This window comes from Molothrus ater, chromosome 15 (assembly GCF_012460135.2).
Source record: "Molothrus ater isolate BHLD 08-10-18 breed brown headed cowbird chromosome 15, BPBGC_Mater_1.1, whole genome shotgun sequence".
NCBI lineage: Eukaryota > Metazoa > Chordata > Aves > Passeriformes > Icteridae > Molothrus > Molothrus ater.
Window position 1 is genome coordinate 2,978,500 of NC_050492.2, and position 14,802 is coordinate 2,993,301.

Below are 14,802 nucleotides of genomic sequence, written 5' to 3' on the forward strand. Positions count from 1 at the left end.
ATTTCACTACTGGGAAATAGGAAAAGTGCACATTAAAGCAATTTTAAACATTTCCAGTGATTGTTTAAAAAGAAACAGAAACACCTCGCTACCAGCGGCTCGTGTTTAACTTTCTGTGAACACTAACAGCAAACTTCTTTCAAGGGCAATAATGCATGGTACAATGGAAACAGCTTGTTTTGACACTTACAGTACATCTCAAAAAAAACCCCAAAAAACAAACCAACAAAATAAAAACCCCAAGAAGAAAAAGGGAATTATAATTTCAACTGGGAATAAAATGACAGCAGGAAATCAAATTCTTTAAAACAAGCTTTTTTTTTGTTTTCTCCCCACCCTTCAGAAACTCCATCCTTGCCCCTCGGTAAAGAAGCGCTGGCAGCTCCTGCTCGCACAGGAGCAGCTCAGGTCTACCTGACCCCTAACTCAGCCAAGACCATTCAGCAAAATGATTGCATTCCCAAAAAACTTCTGAGTGGAACAAGATTCTAGTTTCTCTGAAATGCTCTCTACTGAATTCCAGCCAAGAAAAGAAAAGAAAAGAAAAAACAAAAAATAAAGTTTTGTTTTCACTGTTTAAGGCATCTTTTTTTTTATAACATTTTCTCTTCACTCGCAATGATGATAGTCATGCAGCAGTTTAATGATAAAAATATATTAATATTTTACTATACAGCAGCAAGAAGTTAGTCAATTAAAAGCACACCAACTTTTTTTTTTTAAAGAAAAAAAAAAACATAACTGAAAAACAACGAAGACAACCTGTAAAAGTCTATTATTATTCTTCTTATTATTACAAACGATTTCAATTTGGAGAACACACCTGGACAGATTAGTGTTCTGACAAATCTGTGTTTCCCTAGCCTAGGCTTCGAGCAGAGCCCGCGCCCGGCGGGAGCTGGGACGGGGAGGGCAGGGCACGGCCAGGCTGGCCAGGTATGTAGCCAGTAATAATAACTAGCACCACAGCTACATGGAAATCCATGACGGACACACACCGGCTTGGCTTTCACTGTCCAACCAAACTCCGACCCCCATGGCTCAGTGGGATCACGCTGCCCTCGCTGCACTGCTTCCTAACAGGCCTACGGAAGTGAACAGGGATCAAAGCATCGGTCCGGACCTCACACGAGTTCAGGAGATAGTGCTAGTGCCAGTGGCCACAAGGAAAGACTCGCTACCTGCTGTCCAAAAACAGGTGGACTGGAAACCGCTGCACGTCAGGTTAAGTACTTTAAGTACACAGAATAAAAAAAATATATTATGAACAATACAAGTACATCTCATATACACAATAATGACAATACGCCTACTCAGTTGTAAACCAAACAGGTGCAGAAAAAAAAATATTATGGGAGGAAATTCTTTACTTTTCGGGTTTTTTTTTTCTCTCTCTCTCTTTTTTTTTTTCTTTTCCTCTTTTCTTTTTTTTTTTTTTTTACTATTTGAATAACTTTGGTTCAAACGTAAAAATCACAAGTTAGCAAATTTCATTTAAATGCCTTTTTTAATAATTTTTCTTCATGTTCACAGAAGTTTCACTGACCATTTTTATATGTTTAAGGTCCAGATGCAATGCATATTGTATAAAAGAGAGCACTTATTGTTTACCTTGCATGAATTAAACCTACGTACCTTTTAACTCTACAAACTTCTGCATAACATTTAGACAAAGCTCAGACACACAGCATGCCTAGCCCTCATATATATATACACATCTCTAATCACAGGTATATAGGGTGTCAAATATACTATAGTAACCTCCATGTAAGGTTCGAAATTTGGTAACAAAATGAGAAGAAAAAACTAAAAATATTATTTTACGTGTTCTAAAATATCTCTTTTTTTGTGCTAAAGTCAAATGTTAGCTCAACATGAAAAGGACTTTTTTTTTATATAATTCAGCAATATTATAATCTTGACCATTTTTGCAAACACTTTTAATAATAATAGCTTAAACGTGTACAAAAGTTCTCGGTTAATTAGGGAAATAAACACTCAGTTCTTTATATTTTTAATCAAGTAGGAAACACAGTTCATATATAATGTTATTACTTTTTTTGACTCTTTTTTTTTTGTGTGTTTTGTTTTTTTTGTTTTTTTTTTTTTGGTTTTTTTTTTTTTGTTTTGTTTTGTTTTGTTTTTTTTTTTAGCAGCTGCTTACTGTTTGATACGGTGGGTAAAGTGGAGGAACATCCAGCGATGGGTGGCGGGTCTGAGGCGCTGCTGCTGCCGGGCGGCGGGGGGGGCGCCGGGCGGGCGGCGCGGCCGGGGGGGCTCCGGGCGGAGGGGGGGCTCCGGGCCGCCGCCCCCGCGCCCCGCCGCCCGCCCGCCCTCCCGCCGGCGGCGGGGCCAGTCCGCGTCCCGGGGGGCGGGCGGTCAGTCCTCCTCGGGCTCCTCGGCCTGCAGCAGCGCGCCGGGCGGCCCGGCGGCGGCCGCCTCGGCCTCGGGGGGCGGCTCGGCGCCCACGGCGGGGGCGGCGGCGGCGGCGGCGCGCTTGTCCCGCTGCTTCTCCTGGATCTTCTTCATCTCGTCCGAGTACTTGCAGAAGGTGTGGCCGAACTTGGCCCAGACCTTGTAGGGGACGGTGATGGAGTTGCGGTAGGTGGGCTTCACCTCGCTCACCCGCATGAACACGCCGTACTTGTTGGAACCCACGTCGAAGAAGAAACGCTTGTTGTCCACAGTCAAGGAGGTGCCCTCGGGCAGCTCGGCCGGCTCCTCCTCCACGCCGTAGTCGTCGATGAGCTTGGCCAGGGCGTCGCGGAACTCGATGAGGCCCTGTGCGGGCAGCGCGATGGTCTGGCCCTGCGTGGAGCCCAGCCCCGGGCCGCGGTTCACGGTCTGGCGGACGCGCAGGAAGCGCCCGCGCTGGTTCTCCTTCAGATCCATGTAGTACTTGCGGTTCTCCCGCACCAGGAACTCGCTCTTCAGCGCCCGCCGGGGCTCGTCGGCCGCCTGCGCCAGCTCGGGGGGCTGGCTGGGCCCCAGCTGCGCGTAGTGCTCGATGAAGTCGCCCAGGTAGTCGCGGAACTCGACGGCCACCGACATGGAGAGGGTCAGGCGGCTCTTGTTGCCGCCCGCGCCCACCTCGGCGATCTTGAGGAAGCGGCCCTTGGCGTTCTGCTTCACGTCCAGGTAGAAGCGCTTGTTCTGGATGTCCACCCGCTTGGAGGCCAGCTCCTGCGTCTCGTGCTGCAGCCCGCCGCCCGGGCCCCCGCCGCCGCCGCCGCCGCCGCCCGGGCCGCCGCCGCCCGCGCCCGGCCCCCCGGCGCCCGCCGCGCCCCCGCCGCCGCCGCCCTGCTCGCTGCCGCTGTCTCTGTCCGCCATGATGCCGCCGCCGCTCCGCCGCCGCCGCCGCTCGGGCCTCGCCCGCCGCTGCTCGCCCCGGCGCGGCCGCCCCCGCGCCGCCGCCGCCTCCTCCGCCGCCGCCGCCTCCTCGGCCGCCCCCGGCCGCCGCCGCCGCCGCCGCCGCCTCCTCCTCCTCCCGCCGCCGCCGCCGCCGCCGCTGCTGCAACAGCCCCCGCGGCCACCAGCCGGCCGCGCTCTCGCGAGATCTGCCGGAGCGAGGAGAGGGCGCGGGAAGGCGGCAGAGAGCGGCCCCCGCCGCCGGCCGCCCCGGCGAGCACGGCGGCAGTGCCGCGCCGCCGAGCGGCCGCCGCGGGTACTGCAGCTGCGCGCTCCCTCCGCGCACCGGCGGCGCCGCGGCCGAGCCCCGCTCCGGGCGGCACCGGCACCGCCCGGCACCGCCGCTGGCCCCGCCGCTGGGCCCGCCGCACCCGCGCTCCGCACCCCGGGGGCAGCCCGCGGGGCCCGGGAGAGCCGCCGGGTTCGTGCTCCCCGCAGCGAACCGTACGGGAGAACGCTGAGCAGCGGGCCCTCCTCCCGGCTGGGATGCCCGGGATGCCCGGGATGCACGGGTGGGATGTGTGTTTATTCGGGGTTGATGATGAAGTGAATTAATTGGCCTATGGCGTGGCGCGGGGCTTGGAGGCTCGGGAGCGCCGCGGGGATGCGGACCGGGGGGATCGGGCGTCCCCCCGCAGCGGGGGTTTGGAGGTGGGGCTTGGAGGTGGGATTTTGGAGGCTTGGAGGTGGGATTTTGGAGGCTTGGAGGTGGGATTTTGAGGTCTGGGGGTGGGTTTTGGAGGAGATGCTTTAGCTTCTAGTCCTTGTTTCCAAACCCTCAATTTTAAGCCAGCTCCAGCCCAAGTAAGGATGTTTTCTCCTGATGCTGCTGGCCAGGAAGCAAACTGATAGGATTGCTCTGGGTAGAAATCTGTTCCCTGCCTGATGCTTCCAGGACTGCTGACTTCTGGGGAAGGTATGGATGTCCCTCTAGCATCCCAAAAACCCCTGCAAGTGTTGCACAAAGAGTGGTGCTATGAGGTGAATTTTGGGGTGGCCTGTGGAATGCGCTTGGCACGCAAATGACTTTCTGAGGAGACAGGGAGTGAACTGCTGAGACATCTTGTTGCGTTAGAGGATGCTCAGATATCCCAGGAGGAACCCCCAGCCTGCCCCATGGCTGTGGTTAAAGCCGTGGTGATGGTGACTCCATGGGTAATAAAAAAAATACACAGAGAAACAGTTTCCTTTTACCACAGAAACAATATTTCAGCGCTGGCTGAGCTGCCGCTTGCCAGCTGTCAGAAAGCCCTGAGTGCTGGGGATGTGCTGTGCTCTCCGTGGATGCTGGCTTTGATTTTCAGCCTGCCTGAAGTGTCCTGGGTGTTTCCTGGGTGTCCAGGTTGGCATCCCCACGCTGCCCCCACGGCAGGCTGCAGGCTGGTGCTTTGGCAGCCCCTCTCTCTTGATTTGCTCTTTTTATCTTCAAGTCAAATGACATCAAACAAGCTAACCCGCGGCCTGTTGCTGTCACCAGCAGGTGTCCTTATGGATGAACCACGCTTTATCCATGTGGTACAAGTGGGAAGTGCAGGAGGAGTTGTGTTTGTGCCCTTGTGGCTGGTCTGTCTCTGACTGGGCTGCAGTGAAAATCGCTGGTGCTGAGGATGCTGGCCAGCACAGAGGTTATTTTTTCTCCCCAGCACAGGCCAGAGGTTATTTTTCAGGAGTGGATGCACTCCAAGTGGATACCAACAATCCTGGGAACAACCTGGCAGTGTTGGTGCTTTGGGGGATGATGTTTTGTGGGATTCTGCTTGCCCAGCATGTTTCAGCGTTGGAAGTCACAGCCACTACCTAATGCTCTGATTTTGTGCCTGAATTTGGCTTGGATAAGGCATTTGCTTATTGAAGTAAACAAAACAAAGGCAAAAAAGTGTTTTTCTTCCCAAAGAAAATCTTTTCATTGGGAGCTCTACCACAGCAGCCCACCCTGGGGGACCCACAGGAACTTAAATTGATCTGCCCAATGCTAAAACAAGATCATGTGGCTAAGACAAGCTTGGGATGGCTGCTGAATGAGGCAAGGTGCAAAATAGGATGGACCAGGGTGATGGATAAGTGCAGGAGCCAGAGGAGTCTCTCCAGACGTTGTCCAGGTTTGGACTGGGATCTTGCAGGGAGCTCCTGGTCCCAGGCTGCCTGTCCTGGCTGCTATCAGTGGCTCCCATATGGTTATCAGGCTGCACACTCTGCTGCCTCCATGGCTTCTGCTGAAACCCCTCCCAGACCTCTTTGCTCTGAAAATCAGAAATCTTTTCATCTCCAGCCCCACAACTCTCAGTTTGGAGATTTCACAAGATTTTCTAACAGCTTTTCTCCTTCCATGTGTCTCTCAGTGGCAATTATACCCCCTTCAGCCCTGTTCTGATAGCCTAAATGAGACCAAATTCAGGTAGCTTCCTCTCATAAGATAATCCTCCTTTCTTTGACTATTGTAGTCATTTTCCACACCAGTTTCAGTTCCTTGGAAAGATAAGGGAAAATATTTTCAGAGCTGTGGCTGGGATTTCAGGCTTAAGATCAACGGGCCTTTTGTTTTGAAATCCAATTCAGCGCGCTTTTAAGAACATATCTGATCATTACAGTGAGCATCTCAAAGTTTGGAGCCCCAGCCTGTAATCCAGCTACGAAACAACAACTCCGCTGACTCCGAGAACTTGTACAAACATTTATAATCAACAGGAGGCAAGCTAAGAGCCATTCAAACAAGAGATAAGATTAGTAGCTGAAGTGGCTGGGCTGCAATTGTTATTGTGCAAGTTAAAGAAAAGGCTGTCACACTCAGAGGATATTGCCAAGCAAGATTCATTTGAGTCGCCGAGTCATTCTTCTCTCACCGCTGTCTGAATTCTCCTGCAGATCTGCTCAGGCTGTTGGGTGATCTGCTGGGTTAGGAGGTGACTGAGTTTAGACTTTTTTCCAAGTTGTGTCATATATTTCCCTTGGTCCCATTCTTGTCCAGCACTCCCAGCATGGAAAAGGGGAAAAGGGAAATCAGAGAACTTCCTGTGCTGTGATGGGAGTTGGAGCACTGAAGCACCAAAGCCAAGCTGCTGTTGCCATCTCTTAGATGCAGAGCACTCAGAAAGGCTTTTACAGCCACGGGGGGATGTCTGGGGCTGGGTGAAGGCTCAGAGCAGCCCCTGAACAGGAACCTGTAACAGGATGGTGAAAGCTCCCTTTGCTTTCCATCTGAGTCCTCCTTGGAGTGTGCCTTTGGAGAGAGGAGTTCAGCATGGCTTGTCCAGTGCTGTGGGGCATTGCTCACCCTGTGAACAAGCCCCATCGTGTGCAGCAAACAAGAAACCAGCACACAACATATGAAAGTCATTTAGGAAGATGGGAACGATGAGCGGCGCACACAATAGCGTTGCTATTAGGATCTGTCGATCCTAATTAAAAAAATACTTCTCAATGAAAATTATTTATAAAAAGAAATCACAGTGACCCTAAATCAAATTATTTGTGAATGGTTTTCAGTCTCCCAGATCAGTTAAAACTCCTGTGTTAGTCACTGGACGTCATCCAAGCTACATGCTGAATGAATAACATCCCTGCCAAATTTCATTTTTTTTTCACCCTCACCCAGTTTGGCACAGGACAGTTAAAGTCATTTTTCTAAATATCTTTCAGAACATCAAGTGACTGTAAAATAACAATGGGAAAGCTTGGCCACGGACAACTGCAGCCCTCCAGTTGGAACCGCTTCTCTCCGAGAGAGCAGCTCCACTCCCTTTGATGATCTGTTCTGGGGCAGCACCCAGGCAAGGATTCCTCCACGGGGGAACTGGAGGGTCACTGCCTGAGGGATAACCCTGCCAGGGAGCCTGGCTTCCAGCTGTTCCAGAGTGGGGCAGGGCTGCATCCAGACTGGCCCTGGGTACAGGGTTGGTGCCTTTTTGGCCACCTGCTGGAGGGTGACATCCCGAGGACATGTCAGCCATTCCTTGTCCACAGCGGCAGTTTCCATGGTGAGCAGTAACGCCGCCGCTTTTGCTCACTCTTCAGAAACTAAAAACAAACAAAAAACAAAGAAAGAAAGAAGGAATCAGTGAGTGCACAATGGCAGAACAAGTTCTTGCTTCTTGTGTCTGCAAAGATAAAGGGCTAATTCTTCTAAGCACTATGTGATGTCCTATCCAAGTGAATTAAGTTTGGGATTGTTTTCACCATGGCTTGTTCCAACCCCAGTGTGCTTTCTCTTCTCCTTTGACTGGCCTGCAAGTCCCCCACTGGCCTTTTCTCAGCTGGCTTCCCCCTCATTTGCTCTTTCTGACCATGGAGGTGTTGTCACCTGCAGAGAGCAAGGACCCTCCCCAGTTCTTTGTTCTCAGAGACATTAAGAGGGAAGCATGGTTCTCCAGCTCCCCACATAATCCAGGAAGTGCTGGCTGCTCTTCTGTTGAAAGCTAGCAACAAATGGCCACCAAATTCCAATCTTGCTGGTTTTCAGTGAGAATAATTTATAAACCCAGTGCTCTCTGCTCCTTGTCTCCTAAGGAGGAGCAAGGACTAGAGCCCAGCATCATGTGCAGCACTTAGCAAAGGCTGTGTCACCTGTGTATGTGACTGTTTCCCAGTATCCAGGTGGCTTCTTTGCCTCCAGTTGAACTGGTGTGATGCCTGGGTGGACCTCCCCCTTCCCTTCCCTTCCCTTCCCTTCCCTTCCCTTCCCTTCCCTTCCCTTCCCTTCCCTTCCCTTCCCTTCCCTTCCCTTCCCTTCCCTTCCCTTCCCTTCCCTTCCCTTCCCTTCCCTTCCCTTCCCTTCCCTTCCTTCTTCCCACACCCATGGCATTGGCTGGGAAGGTGCTCTGTCCACAGGGATGTCCAGGTTGGTGGGCATAGCTGGCTCACAGGCACAGCTGCTCTGGCTCCTGTGACCAGCTGGGTCATCCTTTCATTAAGATGACAGCACCTCCTGTTTTTGCTGTTTGATTCCTCTTGTTTTCATGCTGCCTTGCTGCTGTCTCCAGAGCCCAGATGGTCCTGTTTTTCCTCCAGCCATTACTGCTGGTTCTGGACTTACAGACATGCAGCAAAGCACCTGCCACCCTCTCTGCTCCTGCTTTTCCTTCTGGGCTCATGGACATGCTGGGGGTTGTGGGCTGTGAATTCATGCCCTCAAGGCACATTTTGGGGAAGTGTGCTTTAGGAAGCACTGGCTGACATCGTCTGCAGCATTCTGGGTTTCCCAGCTTGGCCTGATAGAGGTGCATCCCCCTCCTGTTCCACAATGCCTGCTTTATCCTGCCATTCATTTGCAGCCTCTAAAGCAGTTGGATCACACCAGGTTGGGTCCCTAATGTGCCCAAGGAGCAGCTGGTGCAGGGTCCCAGAGGAGAAAAGGGTGGGAGAAAGCAGAGAGAAGTCTTGGCTCTAGAGACTCCTGGTACGAGTGCACCTCGGACCTCCACACCTCCTCCTCCTGCCAGGGGAGCTTTCTGGCCATTTGCAACTTCTGGTTTTGAGGTTAATACTTCAGCCCCTCTCCAATGCAGCTTTTTGCAGGCTGTGAATCTTTCTCAGATTACTTTAAAGCCCCTTTCCTTAAAAAGTATGTGATGATGTTGGAATAGATCTTTTACAATCTGTTCCCAGGGAGCAAGGGTGCTCTTAGAGCTGGTGTGAAATGGGCTGACTGCTTCCATGTGGGGCCAAAGAAACCCCAAACATCTGTGAGGACAAGAAGGAAGATACAGAACAAATCATTGTTTGGAAATGAGATTTAGAACAAATCACAGTTTACCAGTTTTGCATCCAAGAGAAGGATGCTTTGACTTTTTCTTTTCCCCAGAAGTTTTTCTCTGAAGATGCTGACCTGACTGTTGCCACTGGGAGAGGATGCAGCGAGTCCTCAGCTCTCAGGTGGGCTGGCTGCTGCCAGCATGACACAGTGCTGTGGTTTGACCCCAAATGGCAGCTCAGCACCATCATCCACTCACTCACTCCCCTCTGATGGGATGGGAGAGAGAATCAGAAGGAGGGAAATGAGACAAACTGGCAGCTGAGATAAAGACAGGGAAAGCAAAAGCTACATGCACCAGGAAAGCAAAGCAAGGAATCTGTTCCCTCCTGCCATTGCAGGCAGGTGTTCAGGCACCCCCAGGACAGCAGAGCTGTGTGGTCTGGGATGAGCTGCATCAAGGAAATACAGGTTGGATATCAGGAAGAAGTTTTTTACAGAAAGGGTGATAAAGTTCTGGAATGGCCTGCCCAGGAGTCCCCATCCCTGGGTGTGTTTGACAAAGCCTGGATGTGGCACTGGGTGCCAGTGTTGAGTTGAGGTGTTGGGGCTGGGTTGGACTCAATGATCTTTAAGGTCTCTTCCAACCCAGTCATTCTGTGAATTCTGTGAATATCCTTTGGGTCAGTGTGGGTCAGCTGTCCTGGCTGTGTCCCCTCCCAGCTCCTTGTGCACCCCCAGCCTGTTTGCTGGTGGGGTGATCTGAGAAGCAGAAAAGGCCTTGGCTCTGTGTAAGTCCTGCTCAGCAATAACAAAAACATCTCTGTGTTATCAGCCATGTTTTCAGCACAAATCCAAAGCACAGCCCCATAGCAGCTACTGGAAAGAAAATTAATTCTACCCCAGCCACAACCAGCACACAGAATCCCAGCTCCCCATCCTCTGTGGGCTTTGGTTTACATGACTCTGAAAGGAAAACTCTCCCAAAACTCACACGAGGAAGAGCAAAGTGCACCTGTGCAGATGGAGCTGTGCAGGGCAGACAGGGGCTCAGATCCCTGGCTGGATTGCAAGTAGCTGATGTTCCTATGGTGGAACTTTTGCTGCATGCAGATAATTGTCCCCCTGGACCCTGCACCCACCTAGTGATTTTAGTGCCCCTGGTTTTGAATCCTCTTTTCCTGTGGTGGTAAAGCAGCAGCCACAAGGCTAATGGATGTATTCAAGACCTGTTCTAGCAGTGTTAAACTCATTGCAGAGCTTCAGGACCTGTCTTTTAGCTCCTGGGGGCAAATGTGTGTGTGTGAGTGAGTGAGTGAATACAGCCCTGCAGGCACAGCTGATACCTAAAGCAGTAATTTCAAGGATGCTACATAAACCCAGGAATAGAGTAGTACCTACCTGGAGGAGAGCAGAGGCACTGGAACTTAATTTAAACTCTTCTAACTCCCCTCCCTCCCAATTCTAAGATAAATGGACAAAAACATGCCCTAGGAGCTCTTGTGGAGCCCAACCAGAGATGAGCAGGAAGGAGCCAAAGGCATTTCCACAGCTTGTCTTGCTGTGCAGGAGGCTTGGAGAGGTGTTTGTAAACACCTTTTCTGCTCACAGTGCTCTTGGCCCCTCTCTGGCTCATGGCCAGGCATGGCCCTGCTCCAAGCTTGTTTTGCAGTGTTTCATCCCCTGTGCTTTGCCTTGGTGCTGAGGCTGAGCAGGGGCTTGCCCTGGGAGCAGGTGCATGCTCTCAGAGAGGGTGTGAGCTGCTGTGCCAGTCCAGGAGACAGGAACTGTCCCCTTCAGAGCTGTTTCTGGAGGTGGCTCTGAGCTTTCACGCTGGCACTGTGCTTGGTGGTGCTCTGTCTGGGACAGGTGATGTGTCCCATGAGGTTGATCTTTGTCCAGGGCTGGGCCCTGGGGTGGGGCAGGGATCCCCCAGCAGCTGTGAGCTGGGCACTGTGTGGGGTGGGCACTGACCCAGGCAGGGCACTGCTGCTGTGCCCAGTGCTGGTGGAGCTGTGCTGATGCTGCTTGACAGGACAGGAACCTGGTTGGGTGCCTGGGATGAAAACACTTTGTTGATTGTAAACAAACCTATTTACTTTGTTGATTGTAAACAAACCTATTTACACAAATACTTCTCAGCCTGGCCTGGAGAATGTGGGAACTTTGGTCCAGGAGAATTTATAGCTTGTATGTTCTGAACTCATTGTGCACGCATGAGAACAACCAAGGCATCTCATCTCACCGCAGCAGCTGGTGTGGTGGCAAAGCCTGTTCAGAGGAGATACAAGGTGATCTCTGAGTGTGATTTTGTGCAGTGAGGGGTAACAGGGTGAGTGTTTGAAGCCATTCTTCAGGTATTGCAGCACTGCTCTGTCCTTCTGTGGCCCAGCCAGGTGTCCTGCCCCACACCTGGGAGGAGGCATCTGCTGGAGCCGAGTCCCTGTCTTTTCCAGGAGGATAAAGCTGTTCTTTAACTCCAGTGCCTGCCCTGGCAGGAAGTCACAGCTGTCCTTCAAGGAGGATGAAGGTCTCAGCTGTGCTGATCCATGGAGGTATGGCCAGCTTTGCAGTCCTCCTGTGGGAGGTGACAGGGGGGCTGCCACAGGTGGGAGGTGGGTGTGATATCACCCTCTAAAGGTCCAGTTTTCCATAGAGGAAGAGAAAAGCCAACTTGGCTTCTCATTTTAAGCTTTACCAAGAAGAAAAGGGCTGTGGTGAGGGGTTATCTAAGGCAGCAGAGTCATTTGTCATTCACAACAAGGTGGTGGGGTTGATTCCTGCCAGCCCTGAGGGGATGAGAGGCCCAGCTCACAACTGCAGAGTCCTGTGAGCCTGACCTGGGTGCTGTGACAAGGAGGAGTCAGGCACTGTTCCTTTTCTGAGTGACTTCCCATGGGCAGCATTAAGAAATGTTGTACTGTAGCAGGGGAAGTCTCAAAGTATCAAAGTTTATTCAGTAATTATTTAACATTTGCCTATATCTCTTTCAGAACTGCTCTGGGGGTGTTTTCTGGAGCATCGTTGTGGCCCTGGGTGGGATTCCTTTCTGTCCTGTTGGGACCTGTCTGGGATTTGGAAACCTGGGATTCCTGCTCTCTGTGGCTTATCCAGAGACTACCATCTCAAAAAAGCTGTCCCAGAACTCATCCCAGTGTTTTGGATTTTGCTGAAGAGATGTTTAATTGAAAACCTCTTAGTCTATAAGCCAGACCCTTACCACAGAAGCAACACCTTTTTTCTTTTCCCTCCAAGATGCCATGAGGAAAATGATGGAGGTACTGAGTTTTTCCAGCTCTGGTTTCTCACGGAGCAAATTGGCTGCAGAGTCCACTCTGGCTTGGTGTCAGAGAGGAAAACCTTCACTTTTATGAAGTAATTCCTTGGTCTGCTTTTAGACCCACAGGTCCCAGCTGGGGCTGTGCAATAGCTCTGCAGGAGACTGAAGGATTGAAGGAGCACAGACTGGATCACACCAGGAGGATGAGAAACCCTTGGCTCCCCTAAATCCTGCTGCTGGGGAGAGCAGGAATTGCCTGGTGCCAATACAGAATGCACCCAGCACAGCAAGAAGTTCTTCTCCCTCCCCAGGGGTCATTAGGGGGTTTCAGCCTCTCACAGTGTCTAGAGGAGCTGGTTTGAGGATATTGCTTATGGGAATATTTTGGGAACTCATTAAAAAGAGAATTAGAGACCAACCCTGGTGTGATTGAGATAACATGGTGTGTAAGTGTGCAGGAAACATGAAAATCCTCTCAATAATTAAATTCAATTAATTGTTTTACAGCTGCTCAGCAAATACTATGAGGTTCAGGTGGGGAGATGCAGTGCTGGGATTCCACAGGGTTTGGATGGAGCAAGTAAGAAATTGTGGTGTGTGCAGCACCTGGTTTGTGTTGGAGAGGAAAATTATTTTCAAAGCAGAAACATTGCAAACTGGCTTTGCTGGAGACCTGTGGGACAATGTGCAGGGAGCACAGCCTGTGGGACAGTGTGTAAGGAGCACAGCCTGTGGGACAGTGTGAAAGGAGCACAGCCTGTGGGACAGTGTACAGAGCACAGCCTGTGGGACAGTGTGCAGGGAGCACAGCCTGTGGGACAGTGTGAAAGGAGCACAGCCTGTGGGACAGTGTGCACAGAGCACAGCCTGTGGGACAGTGTACAGAGCACAGCCTGTGGGACAGTGTGCACAGAGCACAGCCTGTGGGACAGTGTGCACAGAGCACAGCCTGTGGGACAGTGAGCAGGGAGCACAGCCTGTGGGACAGTGTGTAAGGAGCACAGCCTATGGGACAGTGTGAAAGGAGCACAGCCTGTGGGACAGTGTGCACAGAGCACAGCCTGTGGGACAGTGTGTACAGAGCACAGCCTGTGGGACAGTGTGAAAGGAGCACAGCCTGTGGGACAGTGTGCAGGGAGCACAGCCTGTGGGACAGTGTGCACAGAGCACAGCCTGTGGGACAGTGTGCACAGCACAGCCTGTGGGACGGTGTGTACAGAGCACAGCCTGTGGGACGGTGTGTACAGAGCACAGCCTGTGGGACAGTGTGTACAGAGCACAGCCTGTGGGACAGTGTGTAAGGAGCACAGCCTGTGGGACAGTGTGTACAGAGCACAGCCTGTGGGACAGTGTGTAAGGAGCACAGCCTGTGGGACAGTGAGCAGGGAGCACAGCCTGTGGGACAGTGTGCACAGCACAGCCTGTGGGACAGTGTGTAAGGAGCACAGCCTGTGGGACAGTGTACACAGAGCACAGCCTGTGGGACAGTGTGAAAGGAGCACAGCCTGTGGGACAGTGTGCACAGAGCACAGGCTGTGGGACAGTGTGCAGGGAGTACAGCCTGTGGGACAGTGTGCACAGAGCACAGCCTGTGGGACAGTGTGAAAGGAGCACAGCCTGTGGGACAGTGTGCACAGAGCACAGGCTGTGGGACAGTGTGCAGGGAGTACAGCCTGTGGGACAGTGTGCACAGAGCACAGCCTGTGGGACAGTGTGCAGAGCACAGCCTGTGGGACAGTGTGTAAGGAGCACAGCCTGTGGGACAGTGTGCACAGAGCACAGCCTGTGGGAGAGTGTGTAAGGAGCACAGCCTGTGGGACAGTGTGAAAGGAGCACAGCCTGTGGGACAGTGTGCAGGGAGCACAGCCTGTGGGACAGTGTGCACAGAGCACAGCCTGTGGGACAGTGTGCAGGGAGCACAGCCTGTGGGACAGTGTGCACAGAGCACAGCCTGTGGGACAGTGTGCAGGGAGCACAGCCTGTGGGACAGTGAGCAGAGCACAGCCTGTGGGACAGTGTGCACAGAGCACAGCCTGTGGGACAGTGTGCACAGAGCACAGCCTGTGGGACAGTGTGCAGTGTGCAGGGAGCACAGCAGCCACAGAGCCTTGTTCTGGGGAAAGCAATGCATGGGGCTGGGAAGGAAAGGGGCTCTGGCCCCTGTCAGAGAGGGTTAATTCTGCATCTCAGCATGAAGGGCCTGACAGCAAATTGCATCATAAAACAGCTGCCTTAATAAGACAGAATAAAAAGAAGGATCTATAATGGCTTGAGGAACCAAAAAGGAAGAACTTCTCTCCAGGGAAGGGATATGTGCAGTACTGGGGAAAATCCATCCTGGGTCCACCCCACGCTGCACAAATGCAGAGTGCTCTGCATCTGAAGGGGCAGGAGGCTTACTTGTCCTTGATATTTCTCTTTTTACTCT

At 52.0% G+C, this 14,802-nt stretch overlaps 2 protein-coding genes and 1 long non-coding RNA gene across 4 annotated transcripts in view; 1 reads left to right on the plus strand and 2 right to left on the minus strand.

The window, feature by feature from the left end:
- Positions 1-2,284, minus strand: part of CYSTM1 (cysteine rich transmembrane module containing 1) — a 67,638-nt gene extending 65,354 nt beyond the window's left edge. The window contains exon 1 of one of the 2 annotated variants that reach the window (XR_004981109.2): positions 2,165-2,284. Coding sequence is in view for 1 of the 2 variants with exons in the window: in XM_036391566.2 (XP_036247459.1) it covers positions 2,165-2,196 (32 nt within the window). In the remaining variant the exon portion in view is untranslated. The remainder of the gene's footprint in view (positions 1-2,164) is intronic. The other variant, XM_036391566.2, reaches the window with a different exon arrangement.
- Positions 2,285-2,289: 5 nt separating this feature from the next.
- PURA (purine rich element binding protein A) lies at positions 2,290-3,355 on the minus strand. Its single transcript, XM_036391565.2, has one exon. It carries the CDS (start codon positions 3,328-3,330, stop codon positions 2,380-2,382), a length of 951 nt encoding a protein of 316 aa, XP_036247458.1. The 5' UTR covers positions 3,331-3,355; the 3' UTR covers positions 2,290-2,379.
- Positions 3,356-3,776: 421 nt separating this feature from the next.
- LOC118691913 (uncharacterized) lies at positions 3,777-13,066 on the plus strand. Its single transcript, XR_004981099.2, has 3 exons — positions 3,777-3,920; positions 11,551-11,649; positions 12,088-13,066. It is a non-coding gene; the product is annotated as an uncharacterized LOC118691913 (long non-coding RNA).
- The last annotated feature ends 1,736 nt before the right edge of the window (positions 13,067-14,802 follow it).